General features: G+C 41.4%; 1 protein-coding gene across 4 annotated transcripts in view; it reads left to right on the top strand.

Annotated features, from left to right (window-relative positions):
• The first annotated feature begins 11647 nt into the window (after window positions 1-11647).
• Window positions 11648-13911, top strand: part of REPS1 (RALBP1 associated Eps domain containing 1) — a 59172-nt gene continuing 56908 nt past the window's right edge. For all 4 annotated transcript variants that reach the window (XM_054392383.1, XM_054392375.1, XM_054392367.1 and 1 more), the window contains exon 1: window positions 11648-11800. In XM_054392383.1, coding sequence (XP_054248358.1) covers window positions 11648-11800 — 153 coding nt within the window. The remainder of the gene's footprint in view (window positions 11801-13911) is intronic.

Genomic DNA, 13911 nt, shown 5'->3' with positions numbered 1-13911 from the left:
CGTCTGAATATGAGAGAGAGAGAGAGAAGAGGAACATGAAGACTAATTACTTTCTCAGATTTCTAGTATCAAAAAATCTTGTGTGGCAAGCAAATAGCAGTACATCTCCTGATCTTCAGACAGCATGGTAACAGCTGAATCACAGAATCATAGAAACAGAATGGTTTGAGCTGGAAAGGACCCTAAAGATTGTCTAATTTCAACCTCCCAAAGCCCCATTCAGCCTGATCTCGAGCATTTACAGAGACAGGCATCCACAGCCTCTCTGGGTACCCTGTTCCAGTGCAGCACCACCCTCACAATGAAGAATTTCCTCTGTATATGTAATCTAAATCTACCCTTTTTCAGTTTGAAACTGTAACCCCTCATTCTGTCACTACCCTCTCTGATAAACACTCCCTCCCCATCTTTCCTGTAAGTACTTCCCCTTTAAGTACTGCAATGCTGCTATAAGGTTCCCTAGAGTCTTCTCCAGGCTAACAATCCCAATTGTCTTTGGCCTATCATCATGAGGTGAGGTGCTCCAGCCCCTTAGTCATCTTTGTGGCCCTCTGCCCTGCAATTGCAGGTCCATGTTTTTCTTATGCTGGAGACCCCACTACATTCCCTCTGTACTCGTTTGGTGTATATCATGAAAAAAAAAATCACCTCCCCTTTTCCCTTCCCCTGTACACATTTACACACACATAGTGACATTCTGGGGACTTTTCCAGAAAACCAAAAATACTGGCTTTGCATAAAGATGTCATATAATTGTAGCAGAGATGACAGTTACATTAATATAGAATTACTATTCACATCCACATCAAATATAGCTCTAGGTGTAGTATCTTTATTTATTAGTTTCATATACATTTTCTTCCTGAAGCTCAGGCATTTATAATGACTCATGACAGAAGTACATCAAATCTTTTCCTGAAGGAAACATTACTGAAATGGAACCATGGACTGAGATTTGTCAAAATGCATTTATTTAACATATGAAATCTTGTCACGGCAAAACTCATTACATTAATATTTTTTTTAGTGAAATGCCAAGACGTCCTGTTGGCCATCCAAGAATACTTCACAGAAATTTACGGTCGGCTAAAAAAACTATAAGAAAACTTTCCTTATCACTGGATTAATTATAGTTAATAATCACTTAATGCAAAAATCCTGTTTATAAGCATTTTTAGGGATAAACCTGTAATTTTGCTAGTCTAGTTTTCAGGTTCATAGCTCAAAAACTGTGCTTAAGGTGCACTTTGGATCATTTGAATATGATGATCTTTGTAATTACGCTGATTTCATACTGTATTTTGAAGCCAAGTATAGGAGGATTTTATTGGTGCCTACATATGGCAAAGTGTATTTTTAGGGCCAAGTTTGTATATAAACTGCCTTTTAAGAATTCTATTCTGTTTTCAAAATACAGCTCTAAAATACAAATGAGGTTCAAATTTGTAACTAATCAAACTTTATTAGTTTCACTGGCACTGCAGCCACAAGCCTTTTGATCCTAAATAATTTAATTTCATGCTGTTTGAAACCGCAAGACAGAACAATGATCAGACTCCCAGTGCAGCATTCCATAGAGTACTGCTGATGGTCTCACCTGTTGACCTAACTGCCCTGGAGGAATTTACGTCACAGTGTAGAAGGTCAAACTGTATGCTGATTTCAAACAGTAAATATCTACTAGGAAAGCACTATGAGAACATCAAGTTAGTTTATACTTTTAAACACACCATGTGGGTTGATTACAAATGATGTCCCAGTTTTCTCCTTCGTCTAAGGTTTATGAATGTTCACACATTTTTCATCTGCAAAGTTAACTGTGATTGTGAATCCCAAACTTCTGGAATAAGTCTTACCTTTTTTTATTTGTTATCTTTCCTCAAGGAAATTTTGTCTAAGCATTTCTGATGTGTTATAGGAGCTTAGATTTAAAAAAATTGTTAAGAAAATTAAGTATATCCATCTTCCTTTTTTGTTCATTGTTATCCCATGTAGTTCTGTTACATGTATATGAACAATAATTGCTTCACCGGGTGTTGTGACATCATATTTTGAAGCACAAAAGCTGTCTTGCAGACAGACAAGAGTTTTCTCCATGAAACTGAAGAACTGGAAAGTTACAGAAACTTCCCAATGCACTTCCTCTGAATCCAAGTCTTCTTTATGCAAGTTTAGACCTGCTTCAACTTCCTTCCACTATTAGGAACCAGCATATTACTCCATTTAAAGAAAAAAAAATTAAGCTCCATTTTGGATTTAATGGAACCTTGTAAAATAATATTAGATGACATGAAAATATGCTTCCGATGGTCTGCAAATTTGGCTGAAACAATGGGGGCATGCATGTGTGTGCTGATGGTTCAGAATTTATATATGTATTTCTGATCAAAAAAACATAAATAACTGCAATTATAGTGTAATAGGAAACAGAAATGGGCAGTCAGTTGTATCCGCAGATGCTAGCAAATTAAGACTGTTGTGATCTGTGTAGAGAACAATTAATCTCCCTGAAAAGACAGCAGGCATTGAAGAAAACATTGGGTAAAATGCAGCAGCTAAGATTTTGGATAGGAGTTGGAAGTTTCCTCATTTTCAGTCAGGCTTTTAAATTGTATTAGCTGTGCATACATCTTATATCAGCATTCACCTCAACAGACTTTAGTTACCTGAAAGTATGGTGTCTATTTTAAGTTAGTTACTTGACTCACTGCATGTATAGTTACGTCTCTATAGTAATGAAGAGAGAAAAATACTTCACCTTCCAAAAAGTGACACTATAGACAGTGCTTCAACAAGTATGTCAGAGATGACAACTCACTTTTAATAACTAAAGGCATATACAACAAATAATAATTCTTTGCTCACAGCTGTAGGCTAAGAGACATATAAACAAGTATCAAGTCAGTACTGTAGATTATCAATTAACCAAAGATTCTCTAAGCAAGTAAATTAATTGTCCTCAGTATTAACAGCTTCTCACCATAGCGAAGGGTTAATGATAAAGAATTGGTACACTGGTTAATTGCTTACTACATATCAGACTGTTTCCATCCCAGAGGCAACAGAAGATGGAAAGACCAGGCTCACAACAGAAGAAATGCAGGCATTTTTTAGTTCACTTACTTTCTAAGGAATACAAATCCTTTGTTTCTTTACTGGGAAATAAAGTCTGTATGTGTTCCCAAGCTAAAAACTGACTGCACAGGCTATTTTTCTCACAGGTCAGATGTGAGGAAACAGAGCTATTTCACTTCCTTTGAAATCTCTATATAAAGAGAAGAGGAAAATGGGACCAGACCTATTGTTCTTACAGTTTCCTGCCTCCTTTTTCACTATGCCTCATTCAAAAAAAGAAGTCTGCCACTTGGAGTGCATCATGTCTATTTAGTGTATTTGGATATCTAATTATACACAAATGGCTCTTGTAGTACACAGACAATACCAGAAAAGCCTTTATTGATAAAAAAGTTGCACGTCAAAGGTAGCTGCTACCTGTTTTTTTCTTTCATACAACACATAGTAACTCTTCATTCAGTGTTCTCTTTCTTGTAAGATAGTAAGACCAAACTGTACAAATAAATAACCTTCTCACAAAATCTTAATAAACTATTTTTGAGTTTCTCTGCTATTTTTCCTAAGTCTTCAAATTGTTTGAGTGGCTGGAGTATCAAATACAAACAAGAGAAAGGTTTGACTTATTAAGTGCATTTGGCCCACTCTTGGTTACTTTAGTCCCAGGCTTTTTTCATTGGAATAAAGTGGGAAGTGGTACAAGAAGTTTCTGCCCTCATTCGGTGACAAGCTGTAACTGGAGATCTGGGGAAGCAAGCATGAACCTACCCTACAGTCCCAGCAAGCCCTGTTTTGCTGTCCGTTGCTATTTCTTCTATCCATATGAAACCCTCTTCAAAAGAATTGCAGGTGGTGTGCCTGTGGCTTGTCCTTGCAGTCTCTCAGACATTTGTGAGACATCAATAAAAACAAGCACTACCCAGACACCTCCCAAAGCTGGCCATGAAGAAACCTGCTAGTACATCTCTCTCTGTGTTGGGAGAGGAAGAGGAGGATGAGATAGCCCACTTCTTTCTAGCACCTATTCATGCTAGGATATCTAGGCTGCCACCTTAGCCAGGTAACAGCAATGCTTGAATTCCTGCAAAGAATCAATATCACCTTTTATCACAAACATTGTTTGATCTATTGTAGAGTACAGAAGAGATACCAATTCAGGATACAACTTCCATTCAGAGGGACAACTATATAATGAAATAATTTTTCTCTATAAGAGATCCAGAGTGTTCTTAGCCTGAAAGAAAAGGCACATGGGAAGAGTAATGATGCAAACAGCTGGTTTTCTTTACCTTTGATTTCACCCTCCAGTAAAAGAGAAATACTTCATGCACTCAGAGTATCCTCTCTCCTATGTTGCAGACACAAATTCTGGCAAAGCACTCTAGTGGGAAGCACACACAAGAACACACACAAGTTAACAGATTGAAAAACACATGGACAGGAGAAAATGTAATTTTCTCTCTGTATTTATGCACAAATGCCATCCTGCCAGTTTCTAATACTATTAAAGAACTGTAAGATCTGAACCTTTTCCTAGAAAGAATAGGGAAAAATAAAGTACTTGGCAATGATTACACTTAAATTCAGAGAGACATAGCACTATGTAGGCTTAGCCTACCAAATAGAGTCCCTCTGAAATGACTGGAACAGAACACGATGCTTCAAAAATAAACATAATTTCTTTAGAATATTTGAATGTGTGCTAATTAAGTATATTTCCACTCTACTCAAATAATACATTTAGTTTAGACAATATTAATTGATTTTACATTACAGGACTGTCATTAGCATTTGCTAACTGAATCAAGTTTAGCAGGAAGTTCTGACGGCAAGATCTTTGCTTCAGGAATTATTTATACACTAACAGGAAAACTATGTCTTTATTCTGTGACATTTTGATACTCTTAATGCAAAGAGAAATATCAGTCCTGTGTATGTTGTATGTATCTTACTGCCGAACTCAAAAAATGGGGTTTCTGGGAACAGGAACGTTGCTACCCGTTCAAAAGGGGTTTCTGCTCGCAAGTACACTACTGTAAATACAAAGTTACACTCCTCAGTGTGATGGAATTATTCTAACTTTTACAACAATATATGTAACTTTGGAACATGGAAGTGAGGGCAATAACCTAAATTTAAGTAGAGGTTTGGCTGTGAATGTCAGGGCCAGCTGCAAAACAGCTGTTGGATGGGCAGCCATAGCCAGGCCCAATCTTGTCCCATGAGAGCTTTCTTCATCTGAGGCCCTGCTGCAGGGCCTGTCTAGACCTGCAGCCCCACTGCATCACAGCCCTGCAGCCCCACTGCATCACAGCCCTGCCTGCCCCACTGCATCACAGCCCTGCAGCCCCACTGCATCACAGCCCTGCCTGCCCCACTGCATCACAGCCCTGCAGCCCCACTGCATCACAGCCCTGCCTGCCCTGCCCTGCCCAGTGCCCTGGCTGGGGGTGGCAGCATGGGACTTTTGTCAGCAAAGATGGCCACTGCCTGTCTTGTCATCACACTCAGCTCCTGGCATCCCTTGCTAATCCCTGACAACAAATGTGGATAAATAGATGTAATTTGAAATAGAAACAGATCTTCCAAATAAATCAAGATGTTCAGAGGGAAAAAAATTAAAGAAAAAGATAAGACAGGCAACAGAAAAAAAACCATAAAATTAGAGAATGTGAAGAAATGAGAGTCTATAACATATTAAAGCAAAGCTACATAGAGAGACCTTTAATTATTAGACTCCTTCCTACAGCCATTACAGATGCAGCATAGACCATTCTTAATATCTCTCCTATACCTGACTCAAACATCAGAGAAATGTCGTAACAGTGGGGTTTTTCAACAAAAGAAGCAGATCTGAAAGTAAATTGGATGTTTTTGATCTAGAGGACTTTCAGAAAAATAAATAAATAGATTGTTGCTATCCTAAACAAACATAAGACACAGGGGGAGTTTTACATTTTATTTATCTTAACATGTCAAGAGCAGCCCACATGGTGGCATGGACAAAAAGGATTGAAATCCTTGGGAAACTGAACTTAATGTAAAACAGCAAAAAGAACAGGCTGAGCAAACTCTGACCAGGAGGCAGAATCCCACTATGAAATAACAAAGTGGTGAATTCTGAATAAAGAAGGTACCAGAGCACAAAGAAAAAGTGAGTTGTACTGTGAACACTTAAGATTACCAATATTGTGGAAGATTGTATAAGGAAAAAATATGTAGAAAGATTAAAGGGGGGGATTAAAATCCTTGAGTAAATTATTATAGCTGAAAACTGTTAAGGAAAAATAAGATGGAAACTAAAGACAAGTGATGTGGAAAAGGGAAGATGCATTTACACATGCAGCTAAAAGCAAAGAGTAGGAAAAGGAAGAGGACGTGAGTGTATGTGTAATATGGGAAACAGATATGTGAAATTTTGCTTTCAGGACTTTTCCCCACCTTGCAACCAATTTCTGACAATTTCAGTAATGTGTCAGAAGTTTCCTGAAGTAGCCATTAACGACCCTCCCAGATGAGGATCGTTATTTAATGGAATAATGATCCATTAGGAAGGGATAATATCTTCTTCCATCAGCAAGTTACAGTGCACTTCCACATTCAGGGAGCAAGAGGAAAGAGTAAAAAGTAGAACAATGAGAACTGCTCAAGGATTTGGGGATGTGGGAGCCAAGTAAATAAAAGTAATGAAAGAGGTATAAGATGGTTTTCAAACTAGCTGGGGGCTTCGACAGTGTAAATCTTAGGGCTTCAAAACAAAGAAAATATTAAGATAATATTTTTACCTCAAGCCAAATAATTAAGAAAAAATAATTTGACTATTAGCTTCAAGGCAGTTCTTACCAATATATAAATAATTTTATGAAGAATTTGTGTTAGTACCAGAAAGTACAAAGAAAAGTTAAACTACTTACCCTTCCTGGCTCTGTGAAATTACAGAGCACATATTTATAAAAGAAGATGTTGTCTTCATGAATAATCTGTAAATAAATACGGTAGCAAGGCCAGATGGATTTATAGTTAAATGTTGAAAGGCTCTAAATGGAGTTTTAATTTCTATAAGAGATGTATTTGATAGTATAATGCAAGCATGAGACACAATTAATGTTTATAAATATGTAAAGGGTGAGTGCCAAGAGGATGGAGCCAGGCTCTTCTCAGTGATGCCCAATGACAGGACAAGGGGCAACGGGTGGAAGTTGAGGCATAGGAAGTTCTGTGGAAACATGAGGAAAATGTTTTTCACTGTGAGTGTGACAGAACACTGGAACAGGCTGCCCAGGGGGGTTGTGGAGTCTCCTTCTCTAGAGATATTCAAAATCTGCCTGGATGCATTCCTGTGTGACCTGGTATAGGTGATCCTGCTCTGGCAGGGGGGTTGGACTAGATGATCTTTCAAGGTCCCTTCCAACCCCTAACACTCTGTGATTCTGTGATCATCTGCTTTTAGAAGAAACAAGGATAGTTTTAAACTGTAAAAAGAGGTGGGATTTGACCAGCTGCTAAGGCTTTTGAGGCGCTCAGGTAATTATGTAGCAGCGCTCTGTTGTCAATTAATTCTCTGAAGGAATTCCTTCCTGGAATCTATCAAACATATACAGCTGTGCTGAGATGAAATTTCACATAGAAATCTGCCAAAATCATAAAGCAGTAGGGATTTGTCCTTTTCAGTATCTTCCACTTTGATTTTTCTAATCACAAACGTTTTCCTTTGGAGACTTCCATTTGACTACTTAATCCTTTCAATCAATTGACATATTTGGATGAAAAAGAGGGCAATTTTTGAAATATGTACAACTTTTAGAAGGACCATGGTAGATACATGCCAATTAAAAGCTTAAAGGAGAGCAGATGTAATGGTGAATGATACGGAAAAGGTACTATTCATTCTCCACTGAGGAAACTTACACAGAGAAATATGAAATGCTTCACAGAGTAGGTGTCTCCAGCCAGGATTCCATACATATTTTGGTGATGGCACAACATACTATGAAAGCTGCTGAGAAATAAATAATTATTTTCCCTTTTGGTATGTGTTGGGCAAAGGCACTCCCCTTGTACAATATCCCCCTCCTTGTTACTGTCTGCTACATGGCTCTGTGTGGAAAGGATTTTTTCACCCACTATAGCCTTAAATGTGGGATGTCCTTCTGACGGAGAAACAATCCCAGCAGGACTAGTAGAACAGAGGGTAGGTTCTTTGAAATATGGATGACATTTTTGTAGAAAGTAAAATCAGCAGCAGGTGAAATCTGTCCATACGACAAACAGATGTTTTTCAAAATTGCAAGAATGTAAACATCAAGGTTGGTTGGAAGGAGGTTGTGAATTGTAGCACACAGAACATACATACAGAAATATAGAAATGTATGAGTACAAACATCTGCAAAGTAGTTATACTTGCATTAAAACATTGCTTCTATAGAAAGGAAGTAAGGATGCTTTTAGAAAAGCAGAACAGGGGCTTCTTGCATTGGTAAATGTTGACATCATTCTCAAAATACTCTTCTATGTGGGAATAAAATAACATACCTAGAAAGGCATCTTCTTTTTTGAACAGATCAGGCAGTAGCAATAAACAGCTGTGAAGTCTGAGACATCAGACTTTAAAAATCTCCCATTCATTTCTAGCCATAATCTACTTGTCTTTCCACTAAATAATCAGGATAGAACAAGTTCCTGTAACTCCTGATGAGCCACAAGTAAAGGAGTATATTGGCAGAGATTGTAAAACCTGCTCTACGACATTATGTATGCGGAAGAATTTAGAAAGGCAATGACAAATAACCTTGGGGCCATTTTTCTAAGCTTGGGGAACCAGGTGCAAGATGGAAAGTAGACCCAAATACATACTTAATAAGGTTGAAAGTTATTCAAAACTGTTTTGATAAAATAAAAACATAAATCAGAGCATATATCTTACTGTAGGGTAAATAAGATAGTACAGGAGACCCACTAACTGTAATAAGAACTCAAGAGATTGAGAGGCCCATCAAAAGCAGGTAGACCCTAGACATGGCCCTCACAGTCGATGAAGACTAGACCCTGCATATGTGTATGATTTTTTTGTTATTTTTAGAATTGAGTCTCAGTATGTGTTCCAACTAGATTTTAAAAAACAATAGTAATTTCACAGCTGACAAAGATACTGAAACCTGAGCAGTGTTTCAACTGGCATTTCCCTTAAATGAATAAAACATTACTTCAGAGGGTTTTTAGTAGACATACATATTTCTGGTTGCATATCAAGTTGGAAAAGTATTCCTTTTCTAAAAAAAAAAATATTCTATTGATGTACAATTTGGCTCTGTTTCTAAGTGCCGTTATGGGCAGCAAAACAACTTTGTACTTCTTTCCATCTGGGTCATTAGATTTGCTTTTCCGATGATGATGATAATTTTCTCTGATTTGGACCTCTTAAAAGGATAACTGCTTTGATATTAATGTATGTCACATAAGAGTTGCCTCACAGACAATAAAAAAACACTATAATTGGGCATTTTGTGGGGAATAATTCTTAGCTATTCAGAGCTCTCAATTCCAAGATACATTAAAAAGAGAGAACAAAAGGCACAATACCTAAAGAGCAAAGAAAAGTTTATCTTCTTACTCTGTTCAAATAATAATTCAAGGATGTTAAATCAAGTTTTGCATGTACCAAAGCCTGAAATTTGCTGTATTAAAAGTCTGTCACTACTGATACCTTTTGTTGGGCATTTTCTCCATAAAATCTTAGTAACTAGGTAATAATAAAAAAGTTAATTATTTCTTCAGTATGGTGTATTTTGTATTTGTATAACTAACTGAGAAATGTGATGCTTGTGTATGGTTTCACCATTAGTATCACTCAGAGTCACAAAAGCTTGATAATGGCACATTTCTGGGAAGATCTTTTTGTCTGTTTACTGTGAGCTAACATACCAGTGGGTTTTGGAAACTTTACTTAACAGCAAAAGGATATGCTGCGTGTTGCAGATGGCAAGGAAGATCAATGTCTAAGTTCAGAACATGACTACCTTAAGAGGCAGAAAGGATGAAGTGCTTAAAGGAAGTAGAGCAATTGCCAACAACAATCTGTAAAGAGAAAAAATGAAAGAGTTGTGATAGATGGTGAAATGGGCAAAAAAGGATAAATTAAAAATGAGGGGTGCTTCTGATTATGAAATAATGGACTGCCACCATAGCAGGATTTAAATTGTATAACAATCAAAAGGTTGTAACAAAAGATCGTGGCATTCTGCATATGCCCTTTACTCTGTCAGAGATCAGTTAAACTGCCTCCAGAAACCAAGGCTACTTGGAGGGAACTTACAACGTCAGCATATTGCAGCATAGATTCACCCAGGGAAACACAGCAAGTCCAGGAATATACAGCCAAGAGGTGTGCCAAGTGAGGGGAGCTCCGGCTGAAGGCGTAAGCGAGGGCTGCCTGTCCTTTCTCAGATGACTGACGCATCTACAGTTACTATCCGGGCCACTTGTGTGTGGCATGGTGTTGGGAGACGGCATGGAGTTAGGAGACAGCATGCTGAGGGTAGCAGTCACTTGTAGCTGGGCCTGTATAGCAGAACGGGTAATTCTTCACCAGTTACCAGGAAAACTGTAGCGGTGATGGCCCCGTGTGTCGGCACCCCCTTGGAAGGACGCTGCTCAGCCCTATCTTATCCCCTCCCGCTGGTACTGCTGGCTTGCTCTAGCCTGCTTTCCAGACTGGTCCGCAGGAGCTAAACGCTGTGGAGCTTCCAAGCGCGGCAAACGACCCGCAAAGCCTTGCGGAACCGGGCTGCCCGCGCATCCCCGCGTGGTTTCCTCGGGAGCTTCCTCAGGGCCCTGAGTAGTTGGCGGCAGTCATAGCTACGATAGCTGTCCTGAGGATAACGGGAGCTCTCCCCGGCAGCTGAGTGCCTGCCTACCAGCGCTATAGGCACGGCACGCCGAGGAGAGCTGCAACGCAGGTCTAGGCGTCTCTGCACCTGCTCCCCGTACCGCCACGCCCATAGGGGGCGCTGCCACGCTCGGCCGCACCGCATATCCGGGACCCAGAAAGGGGGCGGTGTGTCCAGCCAGCCACTATTCCACTCTGCCCCGTGACGGGCGCGTTGTTGTTAGTGTCGACACCGCACCGCGGGGTACACTGTTGGCCTTTTCCCCTATTAGCCCCATCTCCCCGGGCCTGGCGCTTCCGCCGCCGCTAGTTCAGTGGGGACCGGGTCCTCATCGTGCGCAGGAGTTGGTGTCGCCCAGCACTGGGCGCTCTTTCCCTGCACCCTTTCTGGGGCGCGCTCTCGCCGGGCGGTCGCGCAGGCGCGGGGGAAGGCGCAGGCGCGCCGCCGTGTGGGCGGGAGGGCGGAGCGGGTGGGCGGTTGGTGGGGGGAAGGTGTGAGCGGCCGCTCGCGCGCGGCGGCGGTTGGTGGTGGTGCTTCCCCCCTCCCCCCACCCCCGCGACGGGCCGGGGCGCGAGGCAGCCCCGCGCGCTCTCCGCTGTACACCCACACCACCGGCCGGGCCGCCGCCGTTGGATGCGGGGCGGCGGTGGCAGCAGCAGCAGCAGCGCCGCGCGGAGCCGGGGTGTAAGATGGAGGGCCTGACGCTGAGCGAGGCGGAGCAGCGCTACTACTGCGACCTCTTCTCCTACTGCGACACCGAGAGCACCAAGAAAGTGGCGTCCAACGGGCGAGTCCTGGAGCTCTTCCGCGCCGCGCAGCTGCCCAACGACGTGGTCATGCAGGTAGCCGTTGCGGGCTCCCGGCGGGGGCAGCGGGCTCGGGCACCGCCTCGCCGTTAGTGCCCGCGGGGAGACAGCCCCGCTCGGAGCTGCCGCCCCTCCCCTCTGCCGCGCTCAGCTCGGCCCTCACCCCTTTGCCCGCCTCAGCAGCCCTTTGGCAGGGGTCATCCCGCCAACGGTGGCGAGGCCGGGGCGGGGAGGCCGGGGCGGCACCCGCCAGGATACTCATGAGCTATTGTCCGGCCCAGGAGCCGGCCACCTGAGGCCGGGCAGGAGCAGAAGGGTTGAGTCTCGCCGGCGCGGAGGGAAGGGCGGGGGCTGCGGCTAGTTGCTGTGCTGAGTGTGACTGTAGCAGGCCCCCGCGTACGTACTTGTGGGGCCTCTATCTACAGGGCTGCGAAGGGCTACTGATAATCTCTGCTGGCCATGTCCAGCAACTGGTAGGAGAGCGTGTTGTTTGCTTCATGTCGCAGAGGCCGTCCAAAGCATGAGAATCCCAACGCATTTTTGGGGACGTGGGTCAGATTTATCCCACAGTCTGCTGACGAGGAGCAGCATAGAAGGAAATCTGGGTTTGTATTGTTGGGTACTGATACTGATCCACTTCACCTAAGATGTGCAGTCTTTTTTGGATATCGATACCCAGCAGGTATTAACTTACCTGTAGTCATCAAAATGCTTCTAACAATGAAAAATGCAGTGTTAAGAATGACACGAACCTATACTTGCAATACATATCTGTACAGTTTTCACACTTAAGTCCTTGGCTAGATTATGTCTGAAAGTAGTAGCATTGTAGAGCTGCTGACCTACAGAAGGGAAAGTCTGTTCTGATGTGCCATGTGTAATTATTTGAGGAAAGTATTCCCAGTGAACTGCTCTTCTGAACAGCTATTTGTAATAATTTGCTACTTTTGCAGTTCCTTTTGTTGTTGTTCGGTGCTTTAAAGTTTATGTAGTTTTTAACTGCTGTGGGTAAAACTGTATCTAAAAAGCCATGCTGCCTTTTATGCAGTTTCATCCTCAGCCTAGTGAGATAAGCAGCCCTTTTAACAGAGCTTGAAAAGTTATTGTAGCCAGAAATACATTTCACAAATTTCAGCATTCTGCAATTTAGTACCAGATTTAGGAGAATACTTCAGTGCTATGTAGGGTTGCTGTTGATGTGTTTTGGGCTGGGGTAGTTAAAATAGTTTAAGATGCTAAAAAGTGGAAGAGGGATGAATAACAAATGCTTCTTTCTGGCAAAACTAGTAATGTCTTTGATGACTTGTTAGACTGGACTAAATGATAAGAGAGTCTGCATGCTCAGTGAGTGAAGTTTCTCAGGAGCCACCCACTGCTTCTCTTGTATGACCAACCAATTTTGGAAAAATCATCCCTGGAGAGTGAATGTTTACTTATTTGTTGTATTTTAAATCTGTTTTCCATAGAACTTGCTCGCATCACTGTATAGGTAAAGCAGGCTAGTGCTAGAGATTTTGTTTTATGCAAGGATTTAGTATAAAAGCTTGAAAAGACTTGGAATTTTAAATACAAATGGCCGCATTATGTCTTTATCTGTTGCAGAGAAGGTCAGATATTTTCTGGCAAATTAGATTGCATCTGAAGAGGAGAAACTATTCAGACATCATTCCATGGGTTCTAAATACATTAACTCAAGAAGTAGACAGACCTTGCTTATCACTGTAGTGATCTTAAGTAAAACCTTGTAGTTAAAATGGCAAACAAGATATTAGATTGCCTCAGGAATGAGACTGTAAATAATACAGAGAAACTCAAAATGCCCTTAGAGGTTTGACCCATTTTAAGTACCTCACACAGTCATTGTTGATCACCTGTAAAGTGCCTTGTACTTCTGAGCAGAAGAATCTATTTGTCTAGTTACTTTGTTCTCTTCAAAGGATGGTTGTACCTCAGGTTCACACAGGAACACACTGGATGAGGGCTTCTTTGAGAAATTCCATTTGACGTTTTGGAAGCTGTGACTATGTAACTAAAACCTCAAGATGATGTAGTTTAAGAAATAAGGAAACTCAGTGGAGGAGATAGAATTTTCTTTTGACTGCATAGTGCAGTGTTCAATTGAAGCACCTGATGCTTGTGGGGAAAGG

Source organism: Indicator indicator, chromosome 2 (genome assembly GCF_027791375.1).
Source record: "Indicator indicator isolate 239-I01 chromosome 2, UM_Iind_1.1, whole genome shotgun sequence".
In the NCBI taxonomy this organism is placed as follows: domain Eukaryota; kingdom Metazoa; phylum Chordata; class Aves; order Piciformes; family Indicatoridae; genus Indicator; species Indicator indicator.
This window is presented reverse-complemented; position numbering and strand designations above follow the sequence as displayed.